This window comes from Perna viridis, chromosome 5 (assembly GCF_037379345.1).
Source record: "Perna viridis isolate PV_CMFRI_1.1 ecotype Kerala chromosome 5, ASM3737934v1, whole genome shotgun sequence".
NCBI lineage: Eukaryota > Metazoa > Mollusca > Bivalvia > Mytilida > Mytilidae > Perna > Perna viridis.
Genome location: NC_142449.1, coordinates 8156043 through 8169317, shown reverse-complemented (window position 1 = coordinate 8169317; position 13275 = coordinate 8156043). Strand labels below are relative to the sequence as shown.

At 30.2% G+C, this 13275-nt stretch overlaps 1 protein-coding gene across 1 annotated transcript; it reads left to right on the top strand.

Moving 5' to 3' along the window:
• The first annotated feature begins 316 nt into the window (after positions 1-316).
• LOC148615827 (ras-related protein Rab-2) lies at positions 317-11849 on the top strand. The gene is made up of 8 exons (XM_088582470.1): positions 317-429; positions 2066-2137; positions 4933-5000; positions 5550-5632; positions 6561-6653; positions 7428-7539; positions 7974-8042; positions 8861-11849. The coding sequence occupies exons 1-8, from the start codon at positions 384-386 to the stop codon at positions 8954-8956; spliced, it is 639 nt and encodes a 212-aa protein (XP_088438596.1). The 5' UTR covers positions 317-383; the 3' UTR covers positions 8957-11849.
• Positions 11850-13275: the final 1426 nt, after the last annotated feature.

Genomic DNA, 13275 nt, shown 5'->3' with positions numbered 1-13275 from the left:
TCGCTTTATTTTATTTTGTTTTTGTTTTTGTTTATTTGTTTTTTCGATCGTCTTTTATGAATAGTTTCACTTCATTTATTTTAAGAGCTTTTACAGCTGGCTTTCGGCTTGATTTGCCTTTTAGGTGGATGTATGTCTCACTGGCAATCATACCAATCTTATATTTTTATATGACTTATCATATAAAAGCGACTTTCATTGATTTCAAAACTAGCTATGTCATTGTGTTACTTTCGGTGAGTTATTTATTTTTTTCCGGAATATCTTCACCATCCGAGATTGGTAAACATTTTAGTTTGTCCCATTAAACAGTTCCGGGTGAATATTTGACGTCAACAAACTGACATCATCAGCCAATATTGAAAGAAAAGTCACGATAAAAAATGTCGTATGCTTACTTATTTAAGTATATCATTATAGGAGACACAGGTATTTAGTATAGACACTGTTTAACATACATGAGGCAATTCTGTGCCGACTGGTTCGCATATTAATGTCGTATGTTTCTGATGTAGAAAATTTATATTGATTCAAAATGGCTGACTAAACAATGCATTTTGTTATTTTCTCTTAGGTCTCCTACATTTTAATTGTTTTAACATCATGTTCCAATTAGTAAATCCAACGCTCGACTTGAAAAATGTCTACTGAGTCTGAAATATCTTGTTGTTTCGATTTCTGGAGTATTTAATAATGCATTCAGATGTGATGTTTTATTGGAAGAGCGTGTCCATTTTTTGCTCTCTGCTGTTGTCTTGTTGACTTTCTTACTATATATAGCTTGTAAACAATGCTGTATATTTAATGATAGCTATTGACTGTGTTATCAAACAATATGTTTCTGGCAATGTTATCATATAATCCTTTCCTTTGCAGGCATTCTGAATATTAATTATTGATTTTCAATGAATTATTGATTTACTACTCTGTGGTCATTGTTCAGTAGCCAGTTATTAATAGACATTTGAACAGATTATAGTGTCTCAAGCTTATCCAATCAATTAATCAATATCTGTCATTGTGTAGTAGAAGTTAGGCATTGTAAATTTCCCCTAACATGGGAAAATATTTTAGGCCAGACATGCAGGGTTTTTGTTTTGTTTTTTTCATGAATGTCAGAAAATATTTCAGATAACTTTTTAGTGTGAAAGAAGTTCTGCATTATCCTTTTTTTATTTGAGGTATGTGAGCATTTCTTCAAATGTGTTGCCAAAGTACTGGCAATTGGTACCCTGGACTCCATTTGTAAATGTGCACCTCTTCTGTTTCTTCCTCCAAACTGTTAGAACTATATTTAAAGTCAACAGAACACTTCAAATTACAATCATTTTTCCCAAATCATAAGCACATCCATGATTAAGCAGTCAATGACCTTGACAGATCTGCAAATATAAAATTTTACTGAACACTGATTTAGAAGAGAAACAAGACTTATACGGTTTTAATTTATATTTTACCCCCAAAAAAGTAACGACCTGGCAGCTTAAATTTGACCCAGTCGGGTTAGGGGAAAACAACAATCATTATTTACTTGGCCTTATTTCCGTTAATTCAAATTGGTCAACAAAAATGAAAATTTTGAATGTCTAAAAAGCTACATTGCACATGTAGTTAATAATATCGGAGCTTATTTTTTCAGAAGTGTTTCTTGTAAGTCATTAATTTCTGCACAATTTTTACACCTCATGACCTGTGTAAAAAAAAAGGGTAATCCTGTCTCTAAAAACTTTGTTAACTACAGATGATTGTATCAGATTACTTGTATTATCATCAAAATCAAGTTGTTCTGCTCTAAGACTACCTTTTTTAACTTGCCAAAAATTACTTACATACTAAGATAACAGTCCTAACAGAACTAGAATCTTTTTTACAAAATGTAACTAAATTTCCACACTTTCGATAATAGATAATAGAATATTTAATTTTTAGGATGCTAGGCTAGGCTCACATTTTAAATTGGAAAATTTTAAATATTATTTACTATTAAATACTTGGTGCAATGTAAGAAACCTTTCATTACATTTGTTAATTTATGTTCTTTGCATATTATTCTTTATACTTGTAGGTGTTGGGAAATCATGTCTTTTACTTCAGTTTACAGATAAAAGGTTTCAGCCTGTTCATGATTTAACTATTGGTAAGAGTCCATACTTAAATGAATTGTACCTGTTAATGCTGATATCAATGGATGATCAGTCTGACATCTACGACTGTAGTTTAACCATTTAATTTACATTATTATATTTTATGTTATCTTTGGTTGATTACAAGAATGAGTTTGAAATACAGACAACATTGAAAACATGTGCTTAAATAGATTTAACATTACAGGCATTGAAAGAAAAAACATAAAGATATTTAATATATTGTTGTATACTGGAACTTGATAGTTGCACATGTCCTTCAAAATTACAGTGAATACTTTAAAACAAAACCATTGTTCATTAATCAAAAAGAGATTTCATTGTCTTTGCGATGCAGTTAAGATCAATAATCTAAGCGATGTGGGATGCTGTGTACAGGCTCTTGACAATGTGAATGGAAAAAAGACATGTTAGTGTTCTATTATTATTTAATTTTTTTATATCAAGTTGAGGTAATGAGTTCTCCATGAGCTGGTTTACCATGGTGGGTCGCAATGATTAAAATTTGCACTGCCATGGTTAAATAGTGGTCTGCCATGATTAACTTTTTACCATTTGCGATTTAATTATTTACATTTGAGAAACCTGTCAATTACTAACTTAGAACTTGTAATTAACCATGACAAATTTATGATTGAAGCCAATCTGAAGATAATTATGTAATTGCTGATAATTAGTTACTTCATGAATTTGTTTTAAGGGAAATGTCAGTCAGAAAATATTCATAGTGAGCCAATCAAAACAGACAATAGTCAAAGTTAATTCAACCTTGGCCAAATGCATGTGGCTATTTATATATGTAAAGTTGAATGAAGGTAAAAATATTAAAACATTTTCATCATAAAAGAAACTGATTTACCTAATTAAGGAACATATAAAATACCCCTAAAATTGTGTATTCAATCTAATATGTGCTAAAATACTGACTTTGGTTTATACAGCCATGCTGCTGTTCCTCCGGTGTCTGGAGGATGTGGGTTTGGCGGGAAAATACATCAGAAGTAGAATTCCCTAAGTCTAAATATAGTACCAAAAGAAAATAATATGCTCATGCTGTGGATCCATATTAGTCCTTTTGCATGATTATAGATCAGGTTTTTGTCATGAATGAACTTTATATATAATCCTCCTCTGTGTTCAACTCCTTCAATTTGATTCATACACAGTTTTATTAAAACTTCTTAAAATTGGCTCTGGAAACATATTTTAAGGCCAAAGTAATACATGTATATGATATTAGTTACAATGAATACAAAAAGTTAGGGAAGAATGAACTGAATGTTAAGAATATTATAGTCTAAAAAATGGGTTTTGTTAGAGTATGATATTCATTTTATTTAATGCATTCAATACCTAACCTTTTTTCTAGTCATTGTTAGGGAACTACTATTTGATTTTTATGGAAGGAGTAGGGGGGGGGTCAAATTTGAAATAAAAAGGCCAGATTGAAATTTTCAAGAAATACTATTCTATTCTTCATTTTTCATTTTACCAAATGCTATACAGCATATAGGTCAAATGACATGACAGAAGTAGTATAAAAGTCATGAAATTTTTGACGCATAAATTTATATTAATCATGTACATATAAATGCAATGTAATGAACTACCAAGTAGTGTAAGTACATGTAACAGTAGTACACAAGTAATAAGTGAACTCTTTAAAGTCGGTAACTCCAAATTTTAAAAGCACAATAAATAAATTTTCCAAGATTGCATAATTGTCTGACACTTTCTAATTAAATAGCTCCAGTATTGCCAGTAATTTGTGAAGAAAAGGTTTTTCCCAAAAATGAGGTTTAATAAGCATCTTCCTGGAATCTTGATAAAAAGGACATACAAGTATAAAATGGAATTCCATCTTCAATATTATTTGAAGAACATTGACAAATATGCAGGCTTCTATTGATGTTTGTAAATTTACACCATTCAATAGCAAGACTATGAGAAGATAATCTCATTTTAGTTAAAAACTTCTTATACATACATGGTATAGGTTTACATGGATATGGTTGAAGACAAAAAGTAGAAATCATATATTGATACAATGAATACTTGCTAGCAGTATTTAAATCTGCATTAAATTCTTGTAAACAAATATCATATAATCTTTGCTTTATATTATGTATACAATTAACACCACCTTGATTATTTCATATATCAATAAGACCCAGTTTACATAGCTCATTTTGTATTGAACACACCCAATTGTTCTTATTATGAGGACATTCAAGCACCTGTACACAAATATTTATAGCAATTAGACAGAATACAATTGTTTGAGTTTAACAACTTCAACCAGTTAATAAAAGTATGAACTTATATATAAACGGATAATGGATATTGACCCAATTCATGATAAACCATAACGATAAAAATAAAATGCTGGGAGTTAAGACAGGCCAAAAGAAAAAAATGAAAAGGCAGGATCTATTGTTGCCCTAATAATTGCTTGTTTGAAATTTTCAAGAAATAAAAAGCCAGGACAGGCCATAAGAAAAAAATAAAAGACAGGACCTAAATTGTCTAAAAATAAAAAGAGAGGATAGAATATTTGATCCTAGAGCCCCCGTAAAAGTCAAATGGTTGCTCCCTTATATTTTGATTCTTGAATGCTTCTGTGTCAGCGAAAATTATGCCATAAAATTTTCATCCATTGTTATATTATCATCCATGGAGAACCCTGCATATATTGTAATCTTCCGTCCATTTCAATATTGATTTCTGTATATATATTTTCATTTTGTTGAATTTATTCCTACTCAGATCTGATTGTTTGATTTTATAGGTGTTGAGTTTGGAGCTCGAATGATTACAATAGACGGGAAGCAAATTAAATTACAGATCTGGGATACAGTATGTACCTACTTTCTTAAATATAAATCATTAACAAGAAATATAGCAACCCATCTAAGACATGCTTTATTTATGATTTTTTTTTTTTGGAAAAAGGGGGTGGGTACCATAAGGCCAGTTAAAATACCTACATCATACTCAGCAAGGTAAACAAATTATTTTTATTCAATTTTTTCTACTTGAACTTGATAGTACAATAAAATATACAAAGCAATTTTTCATTTTATTCTGTAGTGTTACTGTAGTTTTAATCATTTCTGTTCAGAAGATTTTATAGCTCTTGTCATTTTCAGTATTGAAGAAAATTTTCACATCCCATACATTGTACCATTAAATTTGGTGTGGTTAGCAAAACTTGATACAATGCTAAAATTTATTGGTCTTACTTTATCAGTTGATTTTTATCAATGCAATAACATTAAAAGTCTATTATCTGTTATTTTTTTTCATTGTAATTAGTCATAGATTGCTTGTCAGGTATTTACAATCTTGAAAGTAATTTATGCCATTAGTGAAACTCCTCTGAGTTAATTGTTTCTTACTTTTCAGGCAGGGCAAGAATCTTTCCGATCCATAACAAGGTCATATTATAGAGGTGCTGCAGGAGCTTTACTAGTATACGATATAACAAGGTTTGTTGTTATACTGTTTGAAGTAATTAGTGACTTAATGAGATTATTATAGAACTTGGGTGACCAAAATTCAAATTTGACATTTTTCTAAATAACCAGCATAAAAATGTATTAAATGCTGTTTGACTTAAGTTTTTGTCTGATTTGTAAGATGCTTCTAAAAGTTTTGGCAGAACTGTTATTGATGAGTGAAAAATAACATCTGACCTAGTGAATGTATACTTGCTGTATTCAAATACACTAAGGTGATCTCATAAGAAAATATATTGTAAGTTATGTCATGGAAATTACAAAATATGAATTACTGAATAGAAAAGTAACCAGCTCCAGATACATGTATGAACAATTATAGTGAAATGTCATTACTCTTTGTCATTTTTGAAATGAATCAGAAAAGTATTAAGTAATTGTTGTAGAATATTTTACAATCTACAAGTCAGAACAGTGGGGGGCAACTCATAAAAAATGGAAAAGGTATTTGCAAAAATTACTGTATGTTGTTTCCTAAAATGTTCTGAGTGCATTAATACAGGTATTAGTTTTTAAAGTATTTTAGAAGAGAAGTCATTACAGTTATATATACAAGTTTACAGTATACCAACAGCAGTGCTCACTTTAGCTCGAAGCCCAGGGCTAGTAAAAAATGATTCAGGACAGTGAAATGATGTGTACTTTTCTTGTTTTGGTCTAGTTGACTCCTATACTGTCCTCCATTGATCGGGCTAGTAGTTGATAATTTTGAAGGAAAGGACTGTCAACAGTCCATATTGAGGTTTAAGTTGAACACCAAACCTTATTTTAAGGATAGGATATGGATTTGTGAACAGTACACAGATTTGTCTTCCATTTACAACTTTCGCATACTTATATTGTGTTTTTACCCTTGTTACTCATTATAAAAAATGTTTAATGCCTCCTTTTATTTTAGGAGAGATACTTTCAATCACTTAACTACCTGGTTAGAAGATGCTAGACAACATTCCAATTCTAATATGGTTATAATGTTGATTGGAAATAAAAGGTAATATCTTCTACTAATATGGTATATAAAATTTTATTACAAGGTCTGCTGTACTTTTGAAGAGGTTAAAATGGATGCCATTGCCAGAATATTTTGTTTATAGAAAGGCAATTCTTGTTTTTAAATTAATAAATCAAATGGTTCCAGATTATTTAAATGTATTTAAATATGTTCACCAAGTTAGTTCAAGATCAACAAATCAGAGTACCCAAAATTTATTATATGTTCCAAAATCAAAAACACAATATTATAAATGATCTTTTATTTTTTCTGGTAGTTATCTATGGAATGATCTGAATGAAACTTAAAAAAAAATGTTCAACCATAGAATCTTTTTAAAAAATATATTTACAACAATATTATGGTCATTAGTGTATTTATATTGCTATTGTTTATGTTTTACTGCTATATTGTAACTTTTATAATTTATGCTGTATATATGTATATGATACTGGACCATATTGTAAACTAGTTATGTAACTAAATATGTTATCCTGTTTAGATAAAGGAGATTATGGTGTTCCAATTTTCTTAGTACAAAAATTGTTGGTGTAAAGAACATTGAATGTTTTACGCCTATACAACAGAGTGGCAGAATCATATAGTTATACCCTTGGTTGGTTGTAGATGTATTTTTCTGACTGAAAGCAATTGTAAATGTGAAACACCATCTATTTCAGTAATTACCAGTAGATATGACCATTCTAAGTATTCAAGTCTACATTTAAGAGTACCAGTAGTAGCACAGTATAATTTGTTTATTTCTTTTGTTAGTGATTTGGAGGCCAGAAGAGATGTAAAGAAGGAGGAAGGTGAAGCTTTTGCTAGAGAACATGGTTTGATATTCATGGAAACATCAGCTAAAACAGCTGCTAATGTAGAAGAGGTAAGTTGTCTTCACAGATGTGGTTGACTACAAAATGCAGTTACTACTCGGTTTTTGAATTGAAGAATAAGCAATATAGAAATAAATTATTAATTTATTGTTAACAATTAGCTTAATGATCTATCTGGCACATACAAATCTGCCACAAAACAATGAAAGTGATACTGTCACTACGTAAGTGGAGAAGCACGAGTTTGTTTATAGTATGTCAACTAATTAGCTCAGAGTGTGTCATAGAGGGGTAATCTGCCTTTCTGCATGCTGATGTTACTAAAAAAGTTTGACTTAATGTGTCAGACTAGGGAAAGCCATGGTCTGCTGGATTGCTCAGGCACTCTCATCTTAAATGCATGAAATATGTATCTTCAGGAGATACTACATTCAATCTATTCATTTAAATTTATTTTGATGTTATAATTAGTAATTTTTTTCAGGCATTTATTAATACTGCTAAAGAAATCTATCAAAAAATACAAGATGGGGTATTTGATATAAATAATGAGGTATGTATTGATAGTGAATAAGTATTTAGATATTAAAGATCAACTACATTATGCTTGATTTGGATGTCTTGTGTTAACATAGGTTTCTCCACATATTCCTTAACAGTATAGACTCTTTTTGATATTGCTGTCTGACTTACTGGTACTGTGCATTGTAAAATATTTAAAATAGAATAAGCCTATCTTTTTAACTACCCAGGATGACTTCCATTTTAATGTGATATAGGTGTAAAAGCTTTTGTTCTGCTTTCATCAGGGATCACCACAGATAAAAAATCAAGGGTGGGGCATATCAACTAATGTTTCATGTTCAGAGTCTTTGAAATAACTTATAAGCTTTTCCATACATTTTAGAGGTATGTAAATCTGATTTAATGGTCTTAATGATGGGGCAGTCCCACCTTTGAATAGCCTGTGTTGAACCCAGTTACATGTATTTGCCCATCATGAGGATATATTAGGGCATATGTCATGACACCATTATTGTAGACAAATGTTTTGGGTGCTCTACCATAGATCTTTACCAATTTTAAATTAAATTTTAGGCTTCAGACTTGCAAATTATATGCTTATGGTGCATGGTGTAATTATGATGCCCCTAACTCACAAAGTTAAGACATTTTATAAGTTTCAGTATGTTTGTCTGTATTATCATGAAACTTAAAACATTGCTAGGTCACAATTTGGAGATGTACATTTTGTCATGTCTGAAAATTTTTGGTTTGAAAAGTTTTGCAAAAGGGATGCTTATTGACTTAGTGGGGGTATTTATGTTTACCTTAAGCATGTTTTTAGTTAACATTTTATATTGTGTGCAGGCCAATGGTATTAAGATAGGACCACAGCACTCACCGAACAACCCTGGTATGCCTTCTGGTGGAGGAGGAGGTACCCAAGGAGGCGGATGTTGTTAAAAAAGGAATATAAACAATGTTGTGATTTTGAGAAATATGGAAGTATGCCAGGAATGTATGAGGAAGAATTGTTTTATAAAACTACTTGTCATGTAGTTTTGGTTTCAACCACACTATGTATTCCTTAAGATGGGTTTAAAAGGTAGATAGTAGTGACCATAAATCTAATAATTACTCAAATACACCATTTTCACCATGTTAACAGATAGTTCTTCTAGTAATAGTGGATTATCTTAAATATGAAAGACAATTTCCATTTAAAAATTATTTATTATATTGTGATTTTTTTTTATTAATCCACAACTTGCTTATTATTTACAAATCTAAGGCAATCTAATTGTAATAATTAAGTACCACTGTAACTTGAAAGATAAAAAAATAAAAAGATTTTAGAGATGAAGAAAACATCCAAGATATAACTAACCAATGACAAACCTTACAAGTAGTTTTTAATGCTTGTAGTAGCTGTAATTTTATGATTTATTTATAAGAAATATGTTTGAATGTTTACATATTCAGCAGTTCTTAAAAATTAGAGTACAATAGCTTTTTATTTCATCTCTCCATTTGCATATAATATTCACTTTACCATATTGGCAATGTGAGACTGTGAGAGAGAGACTATGTCTTTTTTGTCTTTATTTGCTGTTAGCTTTGTATATTTAAATTCATTCAAAAGTGTTGTAACTATTTGTTGACTAAATGATATTACAAACTGCCATAAATTACCTAGCTAATGTTAAGATACTATTGTTTGTGGGTACCATATTTTTTTTGGTATGCCAATGTTTTTTTTTCAGATCATAGAGTATTATTCTAGTGAACATTATTAGAACACTTTTATTAAACTAAAAGTTTACATTTCATGAGGAATTCATAGTTATGCTCCAAAAATAAACTTCAAAATTTGGTTATCTACTGTCAGCAGTACTTTTAATTTGAATGCAGTTCTGCATCTGAAAGCTAAAGAAATAATTTGCTTCATTTATTGGTACATTCCAAATGCTTACTTTTTCATTGAAATTGTTTGTCTGAGTGATATCAACCCATGTTATAGCTTTAGAGTTTTGACTTTTATTAAATTTTTTGTCATGAAAGAGGCATTATTGTTTTATTTTGACATAAATTCATTGACAAAGTATAAAAAATACGCCAATGTTTTGGGGTTGGTCTTTATTAACTGTTTATTGACTTAATATTTAAGTTTCATTGCTTTAAAGCTTAATTTTGAAATATATTGAACTTCTTGAGATTACAAGCTGAAAAAAACTAGACACACTATTTTCTCTTTATATTGGTACCTTATTTTCTGATTTTTTCATTCTTGTCACTTTATTGTGCAATATGAATATACTTTATCAGGTTGTCAATTTCAATAATTTACATTTTATTGGCTGATATCAGCAATATAGAGAATAATCAGTTTTAGTAAGGTATTGATAATAATAACAGTGTTTGATAACATTATGAATAGAAAAAAAAACAGCCTGAAACAGGTGTTCAAATTTTTTTTCAAGAATAAAAGGTCCAGGACCATTAAAGGTTTATACTAAAACAGCATGTAGTGTAAACTAAAAAGTCCTTGAGAAATTGTTGCATAAAAAATGGACAGCTAAGTCTTGCCATATTCTTAGCTTCCATGGTAACTCCATTGATGACATCACAAACAAGAATTTTCTCAGACATATTATAATTTTCAAAGTCTCAGAGGACACATGTCAAGGTTGAATTGGCCAGAGTCTTAGAACTTTCTCTTATTTTGAATTCCTGAATAAAAAGTCTATTCAGACTGGGAAACATTGGGTGTTACATGTACTGGTAGTCTTATATTGTTGTTATGTTGATAGTTTATGTTGTTTTTCTTTGTAAATATATTTATTTATCTTTAAGAATTATCAGTAAGTGGGGGGAATGTTTATTTTGAAACTTTGGTGTCTTAAGAACATTTATTTTTTAATTCAGAAGTAAAATCTACCTTTTGATTAAAAAGCGTATTTTAAATAGCTAGATACTAGTATTTGGTTGGTTTTTTTCTCTTCCAATAGTCCTGTCATAAAACCATTATATTGTGTATTTATGCTGAAAAGTACATAATTTTTCTTTGTTAAAATTTTAAATAATGTATATTTTGAAGTAGTAGTTAAAGCTGAACACAAAATTGTTTGTAGAAATTTAAATCCTGATGATAAGTTCTGTAATCCATGTCAATTGTGGATAAGTTACTGTCTTGGAACAAAGATACTAATGATAATGTAGAATTGTTTTGAGGTTTGTGCCCATATTGTTTAGTCTAAGGTCAGTCTACTATATGTAAATAAGCTATCTGCAAATATAACCAATCGGCAGTATTTAACACACTGGTTCACTTATGGCAATCTATTCAAGAACAATTTCATTAAATCGTTGTTAAAATATTTCTTGTTCATAATTGTATGTGCATGAGAACATATATTTACTATTTCATTACTAAACTATTTTTCAACTGATCTGATATTACATGCCATCTTTCGTGAAGTTACAGCAATACACATTTGATTTTCATGCATCAACCCTGTTGGTGTGGAAAGGAACTAAAATATTGTTAACTTGCATGTGAAAAGTAGATAATATGATTAGTTAATATCTTAGTTCTGATATTTGTGCTAAAACACACAAAATACAGAGGATAATGTCTTTTGAACTTTAGAATTCATCTCAAATTCTTTGTGTTGTTTTGCTAAGCATGATCATGAAATCCATTTTACCTTCTACATTCTGAGTGCTGTAAACAACATAAACTGAAAAGAACATCAAATACCATTGTTTTCTTTGGGAAATGTGCTGTGTTATGTTTAACTGTACAATGTGCAAATTATAATATTGTTTATATATGTCATTAAAGATAGTACAAGAATATGGTTTTGTCTATAAATTAATGATACATGTATCTCTAAAATTGACAACTAGTGGCAATGTTGTCAAGCTGTAATGAAAGCTATCTGCTTGGTGTACATATAGAGATATTTTATTCTCATAGCCATATGTACAATGGTACCGAGACATTACATAATTACAAATTAATAATAAAAAAAAAACAAGACAAGACACAAACACTGCCACTTTACTTCACCCATTCATATACCAGCTAAACATTTACATTTTTTTAAGAATGTTAAAAGGTAAGCCTAGAGAAAATCTGTTCTGTGGTGTGTTTTATAAATCTACATTATTTTTTCAGGCTTATTCTATTTTCGAAACACATACTGTTTGTATGATAATTTATTGGGTTGTGTTGACAGGCTTTTATTAAAGTTGTTTTTTCTACTCAAAAAGGGGCACTCCATAATGAAATGAAGTTTTTCTCCTATTTTAGAGTTATTACACTTATTAAAGAATCATTTACCTCTTTCGATCCTGTTCCATTGCCCTGTTTCAATAGGCAATTTATGGTTTGTGGCTCTGAGGACTCAAAGAGAAAATAAATCCTTGTCCTCAAGAATTGTTGAACAATCTTCAAATTTGAATTCTGTTTCAGACATGAGATAAAATCATTCTGTCAATATGGTAATACAAACATGCTCCCTTATTAGCTTTTGGCCAGGTGAGCTATTGCCATCACTAGGTGTCTGCCGTCATCAACAATTTTTCAAAAATCTTCTCTGTCACTACTTGACCAATTGGAACCAAACTTGGTACGAAAAACATGGCCGCCATTACTTAAAATAGAACATAGAGGTCAGACAGTAGTTTTTCAAATTTATCTCCAAAACCGTTAACTTTGGCCAATTCTGACACAGGTAAAAGTGTTCAGCATGATGAGACCTATCTGTGGTCAAATTTTGGTTTTAATCTGTTAAGCCATGTTTGAGTTACTGCCCCTTTTTCGATGTTTTTTTTTGCTATTTTTAATGTTATTTCTTTCAAAAATCTTCTATGACACCACTTCACCCATTGGAACCAAACTTGCTATGAATGTTCCTTGGGGTATTCGGCGTAGAACTGATGTTGGGAATTGTGATTTATCGAAAAACATGGCCGCCGTTTTTTTTTTTTAAATAAAACATAGGGGTTTGACAGTAGTTTTTCGCATATATCTCCAAAACCGTTAGGTTCAGCCAAATTCTTTCAATTGCTGAAATGATCCTCATTATAAGGCCTAGAAAAGTGTCCAAAGACGACTTCTTGTCCTCATCTTTTAAGAGTTATTGCTCTTGAAAGGTGAAAAAAGACGGGTTTTTTTTCAGCCAATATCTTGACAAACAATCAGCAAACAATTAGTATTGATTGAAAGCAAATAAATAAATGGCAGTGTTGAAGAGTAATCAAGGGAACCAAGGTTA